The following is a 23,457-nucleotide window of genomic DNA, read 5'->3' as shown; positions in this document are numbered from 1 at the left end:
AGATATAAAATTGAGTATCATCGGCATATTGATGATACCTCATCCCATGGTGACGGATGATCTCGCCAAGCAGTTTCATGTAGATGTTAAATAGGAGAGGAGAGAGAACCAAACCCTGCGGCACCCCACAAAAGAGAGGTTGAGGGTCGGATCTCTCCCCCTCATCACCACCGACTGGGACTGGCCCTGGAGGAAGGAGGTGAACCAGTGCAGAACCACGCTACCCACCCCCAACTCCCTGAGCTGACCCAAAAGGATACCATGATCGATGGTATCGAAAGCCGCTGAGAGATCAAGGAGAGCAAGGATGGATGTATTGCCACCATCCCGCTCCCGCCAGAGATCATCCATAAGTGCGACCAATGCCGTTTCTGTCCCATATCTGGGCCTGAAACCTGACTGAAAGGGGTCTAGATAATCCATTTCCTCCAGAACCCTCTGGAGCTGTAATGCCACCACTTTCTCAACCACTTTCCCCAAAAAGGGGAGGTGGAAGACTGAACGAAAGTTATCCAGTACAGTAGGGTCCAACGATGGTTTCTTGAGGAGGGGTTGTACCAGCACCTCCTTAAAGGCAGCTGGAAACACCCCCTCCCTCAAGGATGTATTAACCATCGCCTGGACCCAACCACATGTCACCTCCCGAGCTGCTTTCACCAGCCAGGAGGGACATGGATCTAATTGGTAAGTGGTGGCATTTACTGTCTATAGAGGATCCTGTCCACTTCCTTGGATCCAACAGGATCAAACTGTTCCCAGATAACATGATAAATACGATCCCTTGGTATCTCCACAGACCCTGCCGCACGCTTGGAGTCTAGCGTGGATCAGACCTGAGCGATTTTGTCTTGCAGATGCTCCGAAAACAACTCTGCACGGCCCTGTAGGTGGGCCACTGCACCCACCTTTCCCAAAAGGGATTGAGTGATTTTAAACAGGGCCATTAGGCAGCATTCTGCAGATGCAATAAGGGCAAAGTATTGGCGCTTCGCCGCTCTTATCGCCACCAGGTAGGCCTTAATAGTGGCTCTAACTAGTGTTTGGTCGGATTCGATCTTTGACTTCCTCCAGCAGTGCTCTAGACGTCTCTTACGCCTCTTCAAAACCCTCAGCTCTTCTGTAAACCACGGGGAGCATTGAGTATGATGAGGCAAGAGAGGCATGAGGCAAGAGAGGCCGCACAGGCGCAATCCTGTCCAAGGCCCCAGCCGGCACCCTATTCCAGGTGGTGGCCAGGGCCTCCGCTGGACCATGCAGCAGATCCCTGGGTATAACCCCCAGCTCCCTCTGAAACCCTGCTGGGTCCATCAGTCACCAGGGGCAGACCAATCGAATGGGTCCTGCCTCCCTGCGGAGGGGGGCAGCATAAGAGAAACTTATTACATGGGTTTCTTCAACATCACTGATAAGCAGCACTGTGAAGCACTGGTTCTTTAACCCCACTGACAGACTGGTGAAATGTTGGCGTTTTTAACCATTCACTGGTAGACCAGTGAAACAGTGGTTGTTCGCTTGCTTGCTTCTTCATCTCCGGTTGGTTTGGAGCAGGAGTGGCTCATGGCTTGAAGAGCGCTGGTGTTCAAATGCCTGAATCATCAGCAAAACCCTTGAGGAACTCTATTACTGGCTGCTCCTGCCAGAGCTCCATTGGTGAAAATAACTGCTAGAGATGAACAATGACCTAAAAGCAAGGAAATGGAGTGGTGCGGGGTGGGGGGGAGGGCAGGGTTCTTTCTGTGTGTGTGTACAAGCCCTTGTGGAAAAGTACAGCAAGGAAGCAAGCAAACCCTAAACCTCTTCCTGACAATTGAAAAGAAGGAGACCACCCCCTGCCAATACCCTCCCTTCTCTCTCAGTGCAGATGGATCTTGGACTTCCAGATTAGAATCCAGTAATGTTTTTGGCTTGTGGACACTCTCTCAATGGGTCTTGCTAACCAAATGCTGGTAGAAGACATCTCTTTGGATGGAACTCAAGGGCTGGGTGAAATCTCTTCTGGCTTAAGTGACAACAATAATGGTGAGGGTGGCCCCCTCACCCCATCAATCCATTAAAGGGCCAGTGAACCATTTATAGTGATCAAGGAAGTCCTGTACTTAGCAGGAGGTTGGACAGATGACCTTGAAGGTCCCTCCCAACTGTGTGATTCTCTGACTGCTGGGGTTTGGTTGACTCATGCAGATGGAAATCATGTGTCTTCAAAATCCACCCGTGAAAGGGAAGTGATTGGTGCTTGCTTTCTGAGTGTCGGAGGTAAAGAAGCAGGGGTTCCAAGACTGGGGCCAAGGCAACTGCTGTCCAGACAGAAAACCTGGCTGGCATTGCAGCCAAAGCTTGGCATCCAGACGGTGCTTGCTTCGGCTGGTTTCATGTCCAGCTGGTATCAACCCAGGGGACAAGGAGCAAAATGCTGCAATGTGGAATTGCCCTAAGGTTACAAGCTAGTGGAAACCAATGGCACTGCCTTGGAAATGTGGCACTTACTTTGAGTAAATAATATGCCAAGGAACTCTGATCAATAAGGAAAGATGTCACATTTAGTCATTACAAAAAAGGAGTGTTGCTAGACCAGAAAGATGGCTCTCATCATCAAACTGGTCTGAATGCCAGAGCATTTTGGGGGGATACAATACCACATGCATTGGAAGGGCAAGGGCTCTATTGCAGATTAATTCAGATTTGCTCCTTGATTATGTGCCACTGAGTCGTTTTCAACCCCTAGTGGCCGCTTAGATTTTCTCCAAGATGAGCTATCCCTAAACGGTTCTTTCAAGTCTCCCAATGATGCACTCATCGCCACTGTAACTGAGTCCACTGACAAAACCTCTTTCAGCCGCTGGAGGTGTTCTGTGGACTACACCCCTTGTCACTGTCTGTGGCAGTCTCTAAGTCCTGGAAAGCCTTTGGGCTTACTTCCCACTTAATGTTAAGGCTGCATTGATGGCTGCTGCCTGTGTGCAAACAGCTGGATGAGCTTTCTTTATCAACACCATCTGGCCATGCTTCAGCCCTCATACCATTCTTTTCTCATATGATGGCAATGCTGCTTGCTGTTAGCATCACCTGGAAGCTCTTCCGTGAATCTCTCCCCTTCCCCTATGTTGCTTGGTCTCTCCTGCCAATGGGCCAAGAGGGGGGAGAAAAGAACAGAATTCTTCTTTTCTAAAGACAGATGCCATGTCCTCCCTGAAGGCCTCTCTCCCTCCTCCCCCGCCTCCTTCTCCACCACTGGAGCCAACAGGAGAGGGCTGCTCTTCTCTAGGAGGGAAGGCGCAGATTGAGGGAGGGGCTTCCTTCCAAAGGACCATGAAGGAATTCCAGGCTCAGCCTGGCTTTCTCATTTGAAGGAAAGCCAACTGGCAGCTGAGACAGAAAATGCTGTCATTAAACTAAGGAGAGAGCTATGAAATACCAGCATATGGAGGTACCATAATCAAAGTGGGAAAGAACTGCGAAGGGAAAATCAGTCTGTCAGGAGAGCAAGTAAAAAGAAAGTTGATGTTTTGTTATTGAACAACATAGCCAATACAGCAGTTTTTAAATCCAATCCAATCCAATTCATCCATCTGTCCATCCAAATCCAATCTAAAATCCAATGAATTATTCTTATGCTAACTATTCATTGCTGAATGCAATAAACAGTACCTTTATATGACACTTCAATATTATTTGACATTATATGACACTAATCTAAAAACTGTTTAGCCCTATTCAGTAGACTTTATTTGATTGCAACGATTGTTTCTACCTTGAATAAGCTGTAATAAGTTATGTAGTTTTAGGTAATTGGCCTTTGACCATAAAGTTCTGCGTCATGCAATTAAAAAGGGAAGAGATTATTATTCTGTATTCCCCTGTGTCCAGTCAGAATGCCATCATTAAGTGGCTTATGCTCTAATTGGGGATTAGGTGAGGCTACAACCAGCTACCCCAGCTTTGATATCAGGCATTTAGCACCACTTCATGGGACAAGAATCCAATAAGAGATTACAAAACGGAGTAGTTTTGTTTTACCTCATATTTTCACACATAAAAATGATGCCTCACAGATTTTACTGCAGTTGTTAGAAATAACTATCCTTTTTGCTGACTAAAATAAAGAAGCAAGACTTGTGAAAATAACCATTATGTTCTGTCCCTATGGCTACCAGTGCCTCATGTCCAATTGCTGAACAAACCTGCCTGTATCATCCAAGTTTCCTAGCAATCTTGTAAGGTTAAAAAACTGGCAACGTTTACAAAAATTTTCTATATACATCTAGTAAAATATATTTATTTTAAAATATGAATTTTAAAGGATAAAAGAAATCAGGTTTAAATTCTTGATTTAATTCCATTTATACAGCAGAAATTGACATAATCAAAAACACTAACCAGCAACCTTTACAGAATTTCAATTTACCTCTATTTTTATTAGAGCTCTCAGTCTCTGATTATCTCAGATGTTCAAATCTTCCAGTAGTTTTCTGGCATATTTGAGCTACCTGCTGGTATAACAACACCTTGTTTCTGCAACTGCCGTAGAACATCTAACATTGAATCTAGTTCAATGCGAAATTTCTCCAGTTCTTGATTCTTCAACAGAGCAAGTTTCCTCCATTTCTCCGTTTCCTGAATCTGTTCAACTTCTGCATTATATCGTGTTTGTTGTATTACCTGTACAGTATAAGAATTTTCTAATTTCAAAACACATGCTCATCAGTATTTCCAAGTCTATTTTATTATCAGAGCATTTACAGAAATAACGCTAAATATTTATTTTAGAAAATTCCCGCACTAAGGGAGATACCTCAGATAAACTAGCAGTACCAGTCCATGGGGCTTAAGGTAACCTCTGAGGTTAGGTTATTCATACACTTCTCTACAGGAAACTTCCTGGGGCTTGTAATAAGTTCAGTTCATGGGTGCTGAAGGGTATTATCCACCAGTATCTTTTAAAAGTGAGGAACATGGGATGGCCCGCTGATTCTAGAAGAATGGCCACCTGGCAACATGTGAAATGGCCTTGAGAAGCAATTCTGATGTAGGCTTCTTCCTGTAAAAACTGTATGAAATGCAGTCTCTGAACTGATTAAAAACCCTTAATTCTAAACTCTAAATTGTGAAGTGAACTTGCTGAAATTGGAAGGGGAAAGAAGTGCATTGACAAATTTGTGACAGTTTCTACAATTCATTTCTTTGCAGGAGCTGGAACTGACAGAAGACTGTTGTTCTCTAGAAGGCAGAGCCAACACTGGCAGGGAGCAGGTGGGTGGAAGGAGGGCTTTCTTTCCTGGGTTCTGACTTCTCACCTGGAAAGGCATTAATCCTTTCTTGTCTAGACCCTCACTCTAGTGACTGAGGAGGAGGTAGGACAGAATTAAGAAAACACCTTTTTGAAGCCTCAGTCCACCCTACTGCAAGGGAAGGTGTTGAATCTCAGGAGCTTGGGAACAATTTGGTCATTTGCACTTTCTGTTTCAGAATCCTGTGCTGCAGGCAATCCATAACTGAATATTTTAACACTGATATTAAATCACAGAATCAGAAGAGACTTGCAGCATTATCCATTCAAGCTGCATTTTTAAATAACCATCTGACTGTTTTTTACCATCTGGAAGTAGACTACAGACACTGAAGAAAAATGGAATGAAACTAGTCTTTCTTTATGTTCCATGGGAGTACTGATAAACTTCAATTTGTGTAACAGGATTTTCCCTTGATTTTTCCCCCAAGGCTGCCCTGGAGGTTCCCCAAATTCTCCAAAGCAGATTTAGAGATTATCTGGGAGATGGAGAATGGAAGTGGGAAGAACCCCTTTTCACTGCATTGATGGAAGGAATTCTACCAGTAAGAGGAGATTATTGGATATAACCTTAAACCCGTAATATTTATTATGACTTTTCAATGTACAAATTAATGATATCTGCATGCTTTCACAACAGGTTAGAATCCTGAAGACAGAAAATATTTACTGTGATTCTGAAAAGCCTCTAAAAATTCAAAATATTTACATTTTAACATTAAGAATTCCTTGTTTACTTACCTGCTGAAGTTCTTGCTCTCTCTGTTCATAACTGGTTTCCAGTTGTTTTATTTTTCGTTCCAGACACAAAAAGCGTTTCATCTCAGGACTCTGATGCTCTCTAGCTTCTTTGAGCTCTTCCAACAACTTTGCCATCTGAAAGGGCAATTTATGAAATGATCCAGCATTTGATTAAGCAGTATTAATTTGATTATTTAACTTCTACAAACATGCATCAACCATATAAAAGCATGATCTATTTCTGGCAGAGTAAAGGATGCAACATTTATAGTCTTTTGTGTGTTCTTCTATGTATCAGCATCACTGGGCATTACTGTACTTACCCAAGATACATATAGATAGTCCTCACTTAACAATGGTAATTGGGACCAACAACTCCATTGCTAAACGACACAGTCGTAAAGCAAAATGTCACATGACTGCTCCAACTTACCACAGTAGTTGTGGCAGTCCCAGTTGCCATTGTTAGGCAAATCCTGCATGGTCACAGTGTCCTGAGGTCACGTGACTGCCATTTGTGACTTGACTTTGCTTGTCAGAAGCTGGCAGTGAAGGTTGCAAATGGTGATCATGTGACTGCGGGATGCTGCAATGTTATAATTGAGAGCCAGTTGCCAAGTGCCTGAATCGTGATCACGTGACCATGGGGATGCTGCGACCGTTGCAACTATGAGGACCGGTCATAAGTCCCCCTTGTTAAGCGCCATCATGACTTTCAACGGTCGCTGAACGAATGGTTGTTCAATGAGGACTACCTGTATTTTTGGCAAGAATTTAGTTTCTCAACAAAAATTCATAATGCATATTATTTCTATTTCTATTTGAATCTTACGGTGTTTGCACCGTTTTTCCTTTAAAGTACTTAAAAGTGTGTACTATAATTTATAATTATTAATCATTTCCTACAGTTCTAAGAAGTATCTACACATTCACATATAAGTATTGCAATTTTATAGATGCATATTTAGAAATAAGTCTCACTGTTTTCAATAGGGCTTGCAGTCAGTTAAGTATGCATGAGATTGCAACTTATCTGATGGTACGACATTCCTGGGATTGACATGGGCTAAGATACATAATTCCTAAGGATTGTTCCAGACAACATGGGGCAGGCTGAATGTTTGACAAAGAGACAGAGAAAATCTCTCAAAATAAACACTCAATGCATACAGAAAAAAACCCCATTATTCCTAATACAGCTTTCTGTGCTGTGTTCCGTTTTTTTTTAAAGGACAATCAATCATGTATTTCCTATATGTGACTAAAGTGGTACTTTCCTAGGAATTATATCATAAATTAGCAAAGTAGATGAGTCTTGATTACTTTTTTGCCTGTCATGAAATATTTTAAAAGTATTCTTTTTATGTCATCTTGTCTGCCTCCTGAGGAATCTGTATAACGACCAAGTAGCAACGGTAAGAACAGACCACAGAACAACAGACTGGTTTAAGATTGGGAAAGGAGTACGGCAGGGCGGTATACTCTCACCCTACCTATTCAACTTGTACACAGAACACATCATGCGACATGCTGGGCTTGAGGAATCCAAGGCTGGAGTTAAAATCGCTGGAAGAAACATTAACAATCTCAGATATGCAGATGATACCACTTTGATGGCTGAAAGCGAAGAGGAACTGAGGAGCCTCATGACTAAGGTGAAAGAAGAAAGTGCAAAAGCTGGCTTGCAGCTAAACCTCAAAAAAACCAAGATTATGGCAACCAACTTGATTGATAACTGGCAAATAGAGGGAGAAAACGTAGAAGCAGTGAAAGACTTTGTATTTTTAGGTGCAAAGATTACTGCAGATGCTGACTGCAGTCAGGAAATCAGAAGATGTTTAATCCTTGGGAGAAGAGCAATGACAAATCTCAATAAAATAGTTAAGAGCAGAGACATCACACTGACAACAAAGGTCTGCATAGTTAAAGCAATGGTATTCCCCGTGGTAACATATGGCTGTGAGAGCTGGACCATAAGGAAGGCTGAGAGAAGGAAGATCGATGCTTTTGAACTGTGGTGTTGGAGGAAAATTCTGAGACTTCCTTGGACTGCCAGAAGATCAAACCAGTCCATCCTCCAGGAAATAAAGCCAGACCGCTCACTTGAGGGAATGACGTTAAAGGCAAAACTGAAATACTTTGGCCACATAATGAGAAGACAGGACACCCTGGAGAAGATGCTGATGCTAGGGAAAGTGGAAGGCAAAAGGAAGAGGGGCCGACCAAGGGCAAGATGGACAGATGATATTTTAGAGGTGACGGACTCGTCCCTGGGGGAGCTGGGGGTGTTGACGACCGACAGGAAGCTCTGGCGTGGGCTGGTCCATGAAGTCACGAAGAGTCAGAAGCGAATGAACGAATAAACAACACATTTCTTTTTAAATGATAAGAAATTCTTAACAAGAGCAGTGTCACAAAACTTCAATCCTTTTCTTTTCAAGAAATTCTGTTTCAAATCTAGTTATTTTTAAAATGAAAAGTTATCTATCATCTATCTATCTATCATCTATCTATCTATCTATCTATCTATCTATCTATCATCATCATCATCATCATCATCATCATCATCTTTCATCTGATGTTACTGGCATTCACTGAAGATAACAAATAAGCAACCCTCACTCTAGTTTGAGTTATTTCAATGTAACAACCCAGTGACACTCTTTCAGATGAAATGGGAGATTCTGGTTTAAAGTTATTCTGGCACAAATGCTGAAGGCAAGAACAGGTGGGTAAAAGTCAGAATGTAGGCATCACAATCATGATAAAATGCAATCATAACCTATTGTATAAAATGCAACAATTCACAGAGTGTTTCTAGAATCAAACTGCTGTAATAATTTTAAAACATTTTAGATTTCAATTTACCTCTTTCTGAAGAATGGCCTCCCTCTTTTGTGAAACTGCACGGGCTCCCTCCTCCTTTTGCAGTTCATGAACTTGCTGCTGAAGGTACTTAATAAGGATCTATGGGAAGACATAAATATTCTCAATGATCAGATTATTCTCAGTTTCCAACATGACATATTTCTTAAATCTTATCAAAAAGATGATGATGATGTGTGGCTCTTCCACTTTAATAACCAGAATTTGAACAAAAGCGAATTGCGTTGCCTTAGCTGTTCTAGTTAAAAAGCATATAACATACAAAGAATTGTTTCAACTGAGTATTCCTTTTTTTTAAATATAATTTTTATTGAAAAAAGTTTTAACAAGATAAAAACAATACAAATATTAGAAAAGAAACAAAGAAAATAAGAAACAGTGCATAAGAAATAAAGAAAGAAAACAGAAGCAGAAACAGAAAGAAAAGATTATAAAGAAGCAGCTTCTGATCTTTTTGACAGCTGTTGTGTGTGTGTTTAAACAAATTTATAAGGCTGCCCAATTCACACACAGTGATTTTACCCTCTCCCTCTAATGTTACATCATAATTTCCTTTTTTCCATAAAGTACCCTTTCTAATCCTTAAACCCATAAATCACAAGTTCATTTTTCTCATTTTCTGCAAAAAATCCATAAACGGTTTTCAGTCACTGATAAATGTAGCTATTGATCTTTCTCTAATCAAATAAGTTAATTTTGTCTTCTCTGCTAGTTCTGTCACCATCTCCAACCATTCCTCCATTCTGGGTATTTCAGAGTCTTTCCATTTTTGTACACATAATAGTCTCGCAGCAGTAATCATATATAAAAATAATATTCCACGGTTATTTTCTAATTGACTGTCCATTAATCCCAGCAAGTAAACTTCTGGTTTCAGTTGAATGTTGATTTTTAAAATTCTTTGTATCATTATAAGTATTTGAACCCAGAAATTTCTGGCTTTTTTACAAGTCCTCCAGCCATGATAAAACGACAAGCTTGTCAGTCAAAAAGAAGTACGTTTTGTTTGTGCAGTATTCTAATTGGAATTTCTTTAAGTACAATCACACCTGCGTTATTACTCTTCAGTCCAGTAGTGAAATGCTGCTGCAAAACTTGATCTCTGGTCTTCTTTCTGACAAAGTACACAAGAATATCCCTTGGTATATTTCTTAGTTTTGCAAATCGCATGTTGATTCTATAGACTTTGTCAATTTCTGCCTCCATGCATCTTCACCCCATTCCAAAAAATTTGTTAGAGATTGAACAATCTTTTCTCTAGTGTCTTCTCCAGGATCCTCTGGAACTGCTCTAAATCTCAGGAAGAATTCTTTTTCTCTCAATTTCAATAACGCCAAATTGTTAAGTCCTTTTTCATGTCTCTGTTTATTATTTGTTTTACTTTCTAAAATTTCCACTTTGTCATTAATTTAACATCTCCCATAAAATGCCCTACAGTTCCTTCAATTTGTTTTGTAACTTCTTTCATCTCCTCTTTCCTCTTTACGAACCTTTCTTCCATTCTCCCTTCAAAAGCAACCAGCTCACTTTTGAGAGATTTGACCGATTCAGAGACCCGCTTTCCCATTTCTTCAAACATTTTTTGTAATATTTCTGGGGTAATTCCTTTTTCTGTTGGTTGCTCTAATGAACCCCTCCTTCCCTCACCTTGTTTTGCAGCTTTTCTGGTGGTTGCCATTTTTTATTTATAATTCAAAAGTGAAAGCAAATTAATTACAAAAATGAAGGTAAAAAGCAGGCTTCTCTTTCACTTCCTCTATACCCTTAGGGCTTTAGTCCAATCTGTCCATAGTTTAGATGACACAATCCATCTCATATTACACTTATCTCCCTATTTTGTAACTTTCACAAATGTTTTTTTCCGTTTGTTGTCAAACAATCAACATTCCCAGGAAAGTCTAGTCTGTTTATTTAATTGATTCCGAGTAACGCCAAAAGCACTTTTGCCAAAATATTTATATTTCAGATTTATATCATCCCCTTTATCTGTTTATAGCTTTCTTGGTCAAAATCCTGATTAAGCTCTTGGCTGTTGTTTTAAAGTATTTTAAAAGTCGTATTTCCTCTTTGTTTTATTTTCTGTAATTTGGAACGAAGTCTAACTCACCCAGGGGCTGTTTCTTTGTCCCCCCGTTTTTAGAAACCTCTCTTCAATTGCAAATTGACTGCATCCACAAGCGACTGAGAAAGCCAGGGTTTGGTTGAACTTGGTTTCCTTAACAAAAGGCTGCGCTTGCGCGTGCGAGCACATGCTTCCTCCTTGGAGACCTGGCAGCTCTACTCATGAGAAAACCACAATCCAAATTCCCAAACCAAAACCAAATTCCATCCCGTGGCCTCCTCACAAGGAACAGACATCCAGGGTGCAGTTGGGCAATCTCTCGGTCTCTTGTTTATCCTCAAAGACTTCGCCAGCCAGAAATCACCAGAAGCCTCAGTTGCATATTTCAATTACTTTCAATTTTCTGTGCTAGATTTTTCTGCCGAGTTCCTTATTATTCAAACTCCACAGCAGCCCGAGAATGTTACTGATATAATGTAGGCTGGAAGCAGTTATGCCCTTCATGCATTTTTTAAAAAACATTCATATTGATACCTGCTCATGACATCCTGTTGTTCCTTGGTCCTAAGTCTTTAAAGCTGTAGCCAGTCGAGGTCCAGGAGGCAAAAGCAGTTGAACAACTCTCACGGCCAGGACGGCAGAGCCGGCAGGGTGAGCGGAGTGCAAGGCAGTGGGAGCGGCTGGGGCTTTGTGCTGTGGTGCTGGGGTGGCTGAGACTGCTGAAGACCCTGGGCCTCTACTTCGTCCCCAGCGCCACTGCTGCTGCGGAGCGCTGCTGTGCAGGGCGGCCAAAAGGGCAGAGAGGTGGGGGAGATAGCCAGGTGGGGGGAGATGAAGCGCCCCTGTGGTCGTAAGTGTGGATGGGCTGCCAAGCGCCCAAATTTTGATCACATGACCACAGGGGTGCTGCAATGGCTGTAACTTTGGAGACCGGGCATAAGTACCATTCTTTCAGTGCTGCCATAACTTTGACTGGTTGCTGAATGAATGGCCATAGCTTGAGGACTACCTGGAGTGAGAATGGAGAACAGTTACTTACAATTTATCATCATGTATCCCCAAACTGCTCCTTTTACGTTACTATTTATAATGTAAAGGTGTATTTTTGTGTATAGGACAATGAATGAGGAAGCTCTTATGCACAGCAAGCTGATTTATTTGGGGGAAGGAGGCTATTTCAAGTGGATGGAGCCCACAGAAAAGGCCTTTGGGCAGTTCAAATTAGTTGGCTTTGATAAGAGTGTGGGGAGACTGCTGGCTTTGCAAGTTGCAAAGATGGCTTTATAGAGAATAAAAGAATTGGAGTATCAGGAAAATCAGAGCCACCTGGGCAGTACAGGTGGTGTCAGAAGCGTGTCCTGAAGGGAAGCCAGATCAATCCTGAATGAGTTATACTCACAGCAGCTCCATGAGCTCAAGCAGGCATTTCCCCAGTCCTCTTCTCTGAGTTTTACAAACTAGAGATACTGGGAAACTGGGGAAGGACACTTGGAAAGTGTGTGCCCTATCACTAAGTTAAAAGCCCTCTCAGTATTTATGGCCATCATCCTATAGGAGAATAGAAGTCACACTGTGAACAGTGTTCTGGATAAGAGGAGGTGGGCTGGCAGGATCTTAGTACGAATGCATGATGACATACTTCTACTTCTTCTTTTATCAGCATACTAGTTTGAACCTTTCTCCTAGCTCTCCCTTCAAAGAGCCAAAAATTGGATTCAGAGTAGTAAGTAACACAGTGGTTTCCATGCCAGCTCATGGGATGGAAAAAAGTACTTGCTGTAATGGCAAGTATATCTGCCAGATACAATATACCATGGCATTTACGATAATGTTGATGCCTGTGTATGCCTGTTTTTGTTTCTGGGTCTATGTGCAGGGGTGTATCTCTCTCTCTCTCTCTCTCTCTCTCTCTCCAGCTTTACCTCCTGAGCTGAAATCTTGCTGTTCAGTTCTGCTGCTCTGGAAGTAGAATATTCCATTGCTTGCTGACAAAGAACCTTCTCCAGCTCCTTCTGGTGTGATACTTTAAGAGCAGCAATATGCTCTCGTGATTCTTCCTTTGCCCTATAAGCACAGTGAAAAAGAAACACTCCTTGCTGCAGTGGTAGTAACCTGCATATACCCAACTCTTCCCAAATAATATGAATGTTGTATCTGGCTCGTATCGACTATATTTTTCAAATGGTCCTGCAGCTGTAAACTCAACCACAGTGTTTCTCCCCGTTGTTCTTTTTTTATACCACTCTTACAATTGAGGTATAAGGAATGGGAAGGAGAAAAAGATGTCAATTTTAGGACCAAACTAAAGATGACAATATTTAAATCTTTAGCCCTGGAGACATACTTATTTTAAAATAATAAAACAAGCACAAGCATCATCATCAACATCAACATCAGTGGAGAAAGGACCAAGTCAGGGCCAAGAAAGAAATGTACTATGCCATTTCTGTGAACTGCAATTCAAATAAATAAGCATTATTTTGCAAAACACATTGGCAAAATATTTGAAATAGTTTGTCTACTAAACAAACATCTCAGGCAAAATTATGTATAGTATGAAAAACAATATATGATTTCTATTCCAATTACTGTAAATAGACCCCTTTAAAAGGGTTCTATGTAACACTGGCTGACAACAAAGTGCTTGTCTAATTTTTTTTCAAACACCTTTTATTTAAAAAAAAAATCTGTGTAAGTTTGTCCTGGTGGTCCAATTGGCTGCAAGTTGTATGTGTTAAACTCCATATATTTATTTAAGGCTAGAATGTAAACCATACTACAGTACTGTAGTTTAGACTATATTTGTAACTCATCTCATTACATGAAAATGAATGGGAAAAATTCAGCTGATGCCAATGGAAGCTTTACTTAAAATGCAAGGAAAAGCTTGATCTAGTCTGGCCCTGCCAGCTGTGTGAGGGGAGCTGCTTCTAATGAACAGAGACTGTCAGCTTTCAGGAATGCACACATGAGGAGGTAGGCAGCTTCAGATCAGCAATCATTACTACTCTACAGGAAGGAGCAACCCTTGATGACAGCATGTTAAAAACTGTAGACAATCAAAAGATTACCTTCTCAGAAGATCTTCAGAATTTGCCAGAGCTGCCTGAGATGTTATCGTTTCCTGCCTTAGTTCTAGTCTCAACTTTCCTAATTCTTCTTTCAAGTGGGTGTTTTCTTGTTGGACTTCTGAAATGTGATCATCAGCAAAAGTGCTGGGCTGGTATATTTTATCTTTGAGATTATCAGGAAAAAACCCTTGATTCCTGGGGTCCTTTTTCTCAGGACTCACACAATCTTTTTCTAGCATTCCTGAAGGTGTTCCTTTTTTATCTACTCTTCTTGCTGAATTTGTATTGGAGAGCATAATCCTCCTCTCTTTTTGAAGCCGTTCAACAGTTTTGGTGAGGTCTTGTATCTCCCGGTTTTTGGCAATAATTTCCTGATTGAGCCGGACCAACCGAGCTTTGGCGTGAGCCTGCTCTACCTGATATTCTAGGGACTGCAGATCTGCATCATCATCTCGTGGATTCTTCTGACATTCTAGCTGAGCTATGTGGCTTCGGAGGGAATTAATTTCAGCCTGAAGATTCTGAACAGTCTCTTGGTGGGCTTCATTGACCCTGCACAGTTCCTGATCAAGGCTGGATGACTTGTCTTGAAGCTTCTGAGGCTCATTCAGCAGTTTATATGCCAACAGTTGTTCAAGCTCCCCAATTCTTTTCTCATATTGAAGCTGTAAAGACAGTAAAGCTTCACCTATATTTGATTTTATTTGCATCCTAAACATCTTACGGTATTTTAACATTATATATAAAAGCAATATAAGGTGGTAGAAATGTGTAAAAATAAACAATGTTTAATAACCTTAAGTATACCAATAAATTAAGGAATTCTAATTTTACTACACAGATTTCTTTTCATCTTTCCATTTTCCCTTTTCATCTGAAAATGGACTGAAGAGTTTTGAGTACTCCTGCCAGCAATGGTAGAATAACCACATCATTCCTAAGTCTGCACAGTACACTTGGCAAGGCAGGAATCAGGGATGGGGGCACTTGATTTCCTCCCCCTCTATTGCCTCCAGTAGAAGGGAATGACTGCAGTTGTTCATATACCTCCTGGTATATATTTTTCTGGGGACTTGGAGAACAGCAGGGCCTCAATTATTCCAAACACGCTCTTGAATCATTCCCTTTTCATCCCTTGCCAGAAAAATGGCCATGGTTCCTGTCACTCTCTGAACTGGATCTCAAAGGACTGCAAGGGCACAATAGTTAATGGCTCCATAATGGTCTCCCAGGGAACACATGATTGTACCCTAAGCAATCACCCAGGGTGGATCCAGACTGAAATATCCAACTATGGAACTTTGCATACCAAGCTGAGAAGAGTATTATCTGTCAGGATAATGTTCTATCAGCTTTCCTAGATGCAATGCCATCAGACCATGCTCCCTTAAGGAGTGCCAATGGTATGAACAGAAATTCAGTGAAGTATGTATTTGGTGGACCACATTATTTTTCTCATTCACTTTGACAACTCTTATTTCAAAAAGGAAGGTTAAAAAAAAGACTCTGATACCAATAGCTGAATAGTGAAAATATTTTAAAAATGCAGCTTGCTGAGCAGCATAAATAACCCATGTACATACACTTGCACAATTATGGCTTCATTTCTATGAAAATTAAAGTCAACTTGTGATGCTACAGTGACAAGGTAGGCTCATTTACATGCATGGTTGAGCATTACATATATGTAAAATGAAACACAAATGTAGGACCTTGTGAAAAGGCACCACAGAGCTTAAGGAAACTTTGATAATTTTGAACAGCATGATGGACAAGAAGAATTTTGTAGGGATTCTGGAAAGCAATAACCTAGGTGTCAACCAGCAGTTTCCCAGCATTATTCTCTGGACATGGCCTGACAAGGAGGATTGGAATCATTGGAAGAAAAGGCCCAATCCTGCCAGACAATTCAGAAGGATACTACCATTTATTTATTTGCTTATTTGACTTAAATTCTGTCCAACTCCAATTGACTCTGGGCGGCTCATAGCATAAAAAACAAAACCACAAAGAGCAATTAAAAGAATAAAACATATAACGATAAACAACATGATGCATCCCATCAGCAACAACCTATCATGCATCCAGCAAGGGGCTCCATCCAACCTAATCCAAAGCCTGGGAGAAGAGCCATGTTTGTAAGGCCCTTCAGGATGCCATCAGAGTAACAAAAGCTGTTGACATAGATAGGAAAACCACGAGGGCCACAGCCCTCCAAGCCAGTTTCCAGCATAGATCATGGTCATCAAAGTGATCAAACAGTTTTAGAACCGTATCTTGCCTGAAAGACCAATTCAAATGGGTCCAGGTAATTAGTGCCCAGAGTTCTCAATCACCTTTCTCAAAATAGAATGTTTGAGACTGGTCTATAATTGCCAAGGTCTCTTGGATCAAAGAAAGCTTCTACTGAAGCCCTGGCTCATCTTCACCAGTCTTTGTAAAAGAACTACTGAATAGTACAGAAAAGCAATAGTCTGTTCTGTACAGATGAAATTGGGGCAAGTAATGTATTCTTTACCACTTCTACTAGTGCAGAGTAGATTGCAACCTACATTGACCTGATCTACTGTATACCAAGAGGTCTTTCACTTGCACTCCAATGGCCATCTTGACAGCTTCATCCTTGTCAGCTGTTTAGTAGATTTTAAAATGAGTATTTAAAAGTTTAGTAAAGTATGTCACCTTTATTTTTTGAAACTGCTGTTCCATAGCACGGAGACTTTTTTTAGCTTCATCGTCTTTACCCTCAAGTTCAGTTTCTAATTTTTTAACTCTTCTTTCAAGAAAATCCACTGTATTAATTTTTGATGAAGCATCACCATCTCCCTCAGAAGCTGCTGTAGCAGCAGCGTATATCAAAGCTGGCAAAGAATTAGGGTGTCTTCTCTTCAGAATCCCTTCCATTTCCTTAACCTTTCAAAAAAGATATAGTAAATTAAAGTGAAAAACCACTTAGGATATCAAGATTCAAAAGGTTTAGAGGAAAAGCATTTTAATTTTACTTTTTAGTGACAGAGAAAGTGTTGGATAGTATTTACAATGAAATCTTAAACATACCTAAGGACGCTTGTTTCATAGTTGAACAGTACAAATATGCAAACATTATAAAAAAAGGCAAAGGTAGAATCCAAAGAGTGTATTGAAAGTGTGTAAGGGCTTGAGCATAACTAGTGGGATTTATAATTGACAATTCAAATTGTAATTTATAATTAACAATTCAAAAATAATTAATAATTGAAAGCTGTCACAATGCTTTATCTCAAGACTCAGCTGTGAAAATGATTTACCAAATGAGACAAGAGAAAAAACCAGAACTCAGTGGCAGAGAAATCCTTTGCATGCAAAAAGTATCAGAATCAACCTCTAACATTTCCACCTAAACTTGGGGCAGATGGACACACACACACACACACTTTCCCAAAACCTGGAGGTAAAAAACAAACTTCAGGAGCCTAGGAAAGTATCAATTAAAAGAATGTGAAGTTTTGTCTTCAACATCTATTGAGTATTGATCCAGATCTGCTCCATATTTGGCAATATAGTCCTTAGCTTTTGGGATGGAATTTAATCTAAATCTCTGCTGTTGATAAGTAAAAATCACACCCTCCAACCTATCCCAATGAAATGGAACCTTTTTCTGTTTCAAAACATCTGTTAAAAAAGAATATTTTTTTTCCTTTTTCTTAAAATCCTGATAGGGATTTCTTTTAAAACAATTATATCAACATTATCAATTTTTAATCTCGAGTCAAAATGACATTGTAAAACTTGACCCCCTGTTCTTTTCGTTACAAATTGAACCAGAACATTGCTTGTTGTGTTTCTCAATGTGGCATAATGTGAATTTATATGAAAAACTTTATCCAATTCCTCTTCCATTTTCTCTTCCTCCCAAGTCAATAATTTTGCCAATGCTTGAGGTATCGTCTTCCTTATATCCTCATCCACCCTTTCTGGGACTGACCGCAATCTTAAACAGAACCCCTTTTCTCTGAGCTCAAGCATTGCAAGCTTATCCAGTTCTCTTTCAAAATGCACATCTCTGGTCTCCATCTTATTTATTTATTTCTCAAATTTGCACTACTGCCCATCTCCCCTCAAGGAGGGACTCTGAGCGGTTTATAGTAAGTTAATCAATTAAGCATTAAAAACAGTAATCATAATAAAGCATAAAATATAATACAATACAATAAAAAATAAAAATCCAGATGGCTACAAAAGATCGCAAAGATGAGGGGCGCACCCTAAGGTGCCAGCCATCACCAGGAATCACCAACCCCCTCCCCACCCCGGTACAGCCAGGTCTTCAGGGACTTCCGGAAGGTCAAGAGGGATAGAGCCTTTTTCTAAAAAGTCCACTCTGTCATTCACTTGTTTAGCATCCCCAACAATCTTTTCCAATTTATCATCCAGTTTTTTTTCAAGGGTTTCAAATTTGGCTTCTAAAGATTGAGTTAGTTTGGCTGTAAATTCCTGAAAGATGGATTTAAAGAACTCACTGTCACCCAATCCACGCCACTGCACTCTCCTTGTAGCCATAGTCTATAGCACCCTCTAGTGTCCAAAAATATAAAATGCAGGCAAGAAATCCTCACTGGAAATAACAATAGAAAAAATAGGATGAAGGAAAACTTCTCCAATTACTTGTGTTGATAAATCCAAGCCAGTCAGCACATTGATAGATTGTGGGAAGAGGCAACTTTCCCACACAAAACTGCAATCCAAAAGCCTAAGCTCTGACACCACCAACATAGATTCGCCAAAAGGTAAAATTTTTATATTCCATAATAAATTCCAAATAAAATTTGCTTCTTAAAAAAAAAGCTCATAATCTAAACTTCCGTCTCTTTGCTAAATATGAAAATCACACAATCCAAGTCAAACAGTTTAAAAAACAAGTCCCAAAAATAATGAAAATCACCAAGAGTGTAGCTATCTCTGTATCTGAAGAAAGCCTATTTTTAATTAAGAAGTAATAAACAAAAAAAAGTGTCTTAGAAATGGGGAGATTGGTTTTAGTGTCCGTTTCTATCCGGCTTTGGCACAGCCTTGAGCCTGGTAGCAGCCCCGCCTCCCAGCTGCTCTACTCACCAGCCTATTGCAAAATCTCCTGTTTTGCGAGCTACCTGCGAGGAACAGCTGTCTGGAGGACAAGTGGGTTAATTTCCAGGATTCTCCTTAATTCTGGAGAATTCCTCAGGCTCTAAGGATCCTGCCCGAGCCCAGAAGAGCTGTGCCGTTGGCTCCGCTTTGGAAGGAGCCGCTCAAGCTATCATTTTTCCCATCGGAAGTCCAGTTAAACCACAAGCCAGTCAGCACATTGATAGATTGTGGGAAGAGGCAACTTTCCCACACAAAACTGTTCTATTTTTCTTGACGTATTTGGATCACCATTGGTTCTAATGCTAATAAAAATAAAGAGAGACATCCTTGTCTTCTTCCCTCAATGCACTACTGTGAAGTAAGCCTGTTCTGAATATTAATAAATGTACATACTAATATAATACAGGAAAAAGGACTACATTACATACCTGCCGCTCAAGATCTTGAATTCGTTTAGCATCTGCTGCCCTATTTTTTAGCCGTGTCCTTTGTTGGGCAGATTGATTCCCAGCTTCACTTCTAAGTTTTTCAACCTGTACAGTACAAGTAAAAGTACACTGAAGAGTGGTCTAAACAATCCATTTATTACTGTAGCACAAAACATTTTCATTTTTCCCCCCGATGGAAGACTTCTAAATGAAAACAGGGAGACTGAGACCTAGAATTGACTTTCTCAGTAGTAGCTTGTCCCTCTGGAACAGCTTGCTTCCCCCTGAGGTTAGGTGCGCCCTACTCTGATGAAGCATCAGGAGACAATGAAAGCAATCCTCTCTATGATAGCATTCAGACTGGTGAATAATTTTTCTTGAATAGATCTTTGTTTTTAAAAAATCCTAGATATTTGACCTTTTTAGCAATAATTTTAAAGCATGTTGTTGTTTATTCGTTTAGTCGCTTCCGACTCTTCGTGACTTCATGGACCAGCCCACGCCAGAGCTTCCTGTCGGTCGTCAACACCCCCAGCTCCCCCAGGGACGAGTCCGTCACCTCTAGAATATCATCCATCCATCTTGCCCTTGGTCGGCCCCTCTTCATTTTGCCCTCCACTCTCCCTAGCATCAGCATCTTCTCCAGGGTGTCCTGTCTTCTCATTATGTGGCCAAAGTAGTTCAGTTTTGCCTTTAATATCATTCCCTCAAGTGAGCAGTCTGGCTTTATTTCCTGGAGGATGGACTGGTTGGATCTTCTTGCAGTCCAAGGCACTCTCAGAATTTTCCTCCAACACCACAGTTCAAACGCATCGATCTTCCTTCGCTCAGCCTTCCTTATGGTCCAGCTCTCGCAGCCATATGTTACTACACCTGAGTTTTTTTTTTATTGATTTGATAGCCTGATACCAACCATATTTCTCTACGTGTTCCATCAAAGTTTTTAAGGAGACTCTAGGTTGGATTGTTAGTACAATATCACCAGCAAATAATTTCAACTTATGTTCTTGCGCAGCTAATTTGACTCCTAGAATTCTATTTTCTTGACGTATTTGGATCACCATTGGTTCTAATGCTAATAAAAATAAAGAGAGACATCCTTGCTAGTTCCTTCAATGCACTACTGCAAAGTAAGCCTGTTAGCAATAAAATTAGCTTTTGTTTTATTATTTATTTATTTATTTTACAGGTGGATTTTATGATTTTAAGAATGTTTAATTTTGTATACTGCAAACCACCTAGTATTGGAGGAACTGGCAGCATATAAATTTTGGAAGCAAGCAAGCAAGCAAATAGAAACAGAGAAGTTGATATCAATAGTGAACCTGAAATTCTACCTTGCCTTTTATTGGACTAACTAGTGAGTTAAACATGACAGAGAAATCAACACAAACATGGCAAATGAAAAAATAATTTACTTTGATTTCATTTTCTGTGTGCATGAATGTTGTAACCTGACATTCTTGAACTATAACAATTTCAACATATTTAGGGCATGGACACTGATTGTGCAGTGGCCATATTCCTGGCCTGCTATAAAGTAAAAGAGACTCAGCATTCTAGCTGGAGTAAGCTTACACTCCAGGCCTCCAACTAACCATTTTTTGGGCTACTTCTCAAAAGAGAAATCTAAAACTCTAGAACACAAGCAGAAGAGTTTTATGTCAGGGTGCAAACCTACAGTGGCTCTTGAACCTAAGACCTAGGGATGTCAAGGCAGAAATCCTGGCTGACTCCATCGCCTAGTTCTGGTTAATAGAGAAAGTCCAGCAAAGCTAGCCACCACTGTTCATATGCCAACAGACCAGCACAGTTCCACTGAAACTCCCTGATTTGCAATCAATCAATCAGTCAAGTTTATTACAGCCCTAAGGCCTGATTTGCATATCTAGGGCCCATCTCCCTTCCTTGCTTGTTTTAGCAGCAAGTGGCCAGACTACTCTGGTGTAAGACATTCTCATTACAGAGAAGCAAGATCTGACCATTACTTCTGCACACCAAGAAAGCAGACAATATGTGTTTTCCCCTAAACACATGAACTTTAGGCTGTGCGTTACTCTGTCTAGTGGGCAATTAGGAGATCTGGCGCCTGTCTCTTGCAACAAAAAGCTTCTGCTTTGCATTTGTTTAGTTCTAGTGAGGTTTGATACTATAATCATCTTTGAGCTGTTTGCAGACACAGTTCCAAAGACAGCAGAAAGCTTCTGTTTGTTGAGCACTGGGGAGAAAGGTTTCGGTTACAAGGGATCATGTTTTCACAGAGTAATTCCTGGATTCATGTGTCAGGGTGGCGACTTTACCCGCCACAATGAAACAGGTGGTAAATCTATTTATGGTGAGAAGTTTGCCAATGAGAACTTCATACTCAAGCACACAGGCCCTGGCATTTTATCTATGGCAAATGCTGGTCCCAATACAAACGGGTCTCAGTTCTTCATCTGCACTGAGAAAACTGAGTGGCTGGATGGGAAACATGTGGTCTTTGGCCAAGTCAGAGAGGGAATGGACATTGTGAGGAAAATAGAGAGTTTTGGGTCAAAGAATGGCAAGCCGAGCAAGAAGATCACCGTCACTGAGTGTGGAGATCTGAAATAACGTTCTGTTGTCTTAACAAATTCACCATTAGTCCCCTCTAAATCTTTATGCTCCTGACTTACTGCTGGGTTTCTACTGGGTTTCAAATTCTGCTCCCTCACAAGTCCAGCTGGACTGAAGACAAATTTGTTTGCAAAATGAAATAAAACAAGTTAAACAAAAAAAAAATACTATAATCACCTCTACTTTCAGCTTATCGATTTCTTCTTTTGCTCCTCTAAGGCGAGCTGCATCTTTATCCAAGAGTTCCTGATTTTCTGCATACCACTGGAGTCTTCTTTGTAAGCGATTAATTTCACCTTTGTAGGACTCTTCCATAATCTTAATTTCATACGATTTCTCAGCTAGGAGGTAAATTTGTGACCAGGTATATCTGACTCATGCATAATCTTTTTATAAACACCACTGTTACTTTTCTTCTTTACTGTTGTTTCAAAGCATCAGCTAATTTTGAATATGAAAACTTTCCACAAAACATGGATCAGTGAAGGCCATGTACTAGATGCAACTTGCCTTCCTCCAAATGAAATAGTGATATTCATTGAGTTTCTTTTTCATGATGAAAAGAAAGCAAAGGAGGTGCTTTGCAATGCACGGGAACTCAAATGAACACATTCTTAACCAATTCTGAAAGCAGCTGCATGTTTTGCCAAGCTGTTTCTGATGCAGCCATATAAGCCTTACAAAAGCAGTGGCTGCTTTAACGTTTTGTTCACACTCCAATATCTTGCACAGTATCTCCTTTAAATGTTGTACACATCGATAGAAAATACATAGAAAAGACTCATGTATAAAAACATAAAGAGAGCAAATGACAAGAAAGTTTTTCTGGGCAATTACTGTCCTTCATTCCAATCCTTCACAATGTAGTAATAAAATATATTAATAATATAATATATTGCATTCATGCAGGATTATCTAATCTCTTCTGAAATATAAAGAACCTGTGGCTTGCAACCAATGTTTTTATTTGTACTTGTATTTTTTTTGTAAGATTTCTACCCTGCTTTTCTTTCAGATGCTCAAAGCAGCATACAAATAGGGCTGGGCTGCACAAACTACTCCAAGGGGTGCTATGCTTGTGACATTCTGGCTAGCAAAATGCCTCTCAACAAAATGCTAAAGTTGCTGCATCCTCTTGAAGACTCCGTGTGGCTGTTCTACATATCTCCATGCATGTATGCATGGAAGACGCTTAGGCTGGGACTGCACTGTTTCTCAAAGGTATCACTTGCACAAACACACTGAATATTAAACAGGTGCAATATTTTCCATTTGTAAGAACAT

General features: G+C 40.4%; 2 protein-coding genes across 2 annotated transcripts in view; one reads left to right on the top strand and one right to left on the bottom strand.

Moving 5' to 3' along the window:
• Positions 1-4,257: 4,257 nt before the first annotated feature.
• Positions 4,258-23,457, bottom strand: part of CEP162 (centrosomal protein 162) — a 49,835-nt gene continuing 30,635 nt past the window's right edge. The window contains exons 21-28 of the mRNA XM_063297563.1: positions 22,351-22,514; positions 19,576-19,680; positions 16,727-16,957; positions 14,045-14,709; positions 12,896-13,037; positions 8,894-8,992; positions 6,026-6,160; positions 4,258-4,656 (exon numbers count right to left, since the gene is read on the bottom strand). Coding sequence (XP_063153633.1) covers positions 4,447-4,656; positions 6,026-6,160; positions 8,894-8,992; positions 12,896-13,037; positions 14,045-14,709; positions 16,727-16,957; positions 19,576-19,680; positions 22,351-22,514 — 1,751 coding nt within the window. The 3' untranslated portion in view covers positions 4,258-4,446. The remainder of the gene's footprint in view (positions 4,657-6,025; positions 6,161-8,893; positions 8,993-12,895; positions 13,038-14,044; positions 14,710-16,726; positions 16,958-19,575; positions 19,681-22,350; positions 22,515-23,457) is intronic.
• On the top strand, positions 21,610-22,338 carry LOC134488576 (peptidyl-prolyl cis-trans isomerase A-like). Its single transcript, XM_063291050.1, has one exon. It carries the CDS (start codon positions 21,610-21,612, stop codon positions 22,168-22,170), a length of 561 nt encoding a protein of 186 aa, XP_063147120.1. The 3' UTR covers positions 22,171-22,338.

This window comes from Candoia aspera, chromosome 1, assembly GCF_035149785.1.
Source record: "Candoia aspera isolate rCanAsp1 chromosome 1, rCanAsp1.hap2, whole genome shotgun sequence".
Taxonomy (NCBI): domain Eukaryota; kingdom Metazoa; phylum Chordata; class Lepidosauria; order Squamata; family Boidae; genus Candoia; species Candoia aspera.
This window is presented reverse-complemented; position numbering and strand designations above follow the sequence as displayed.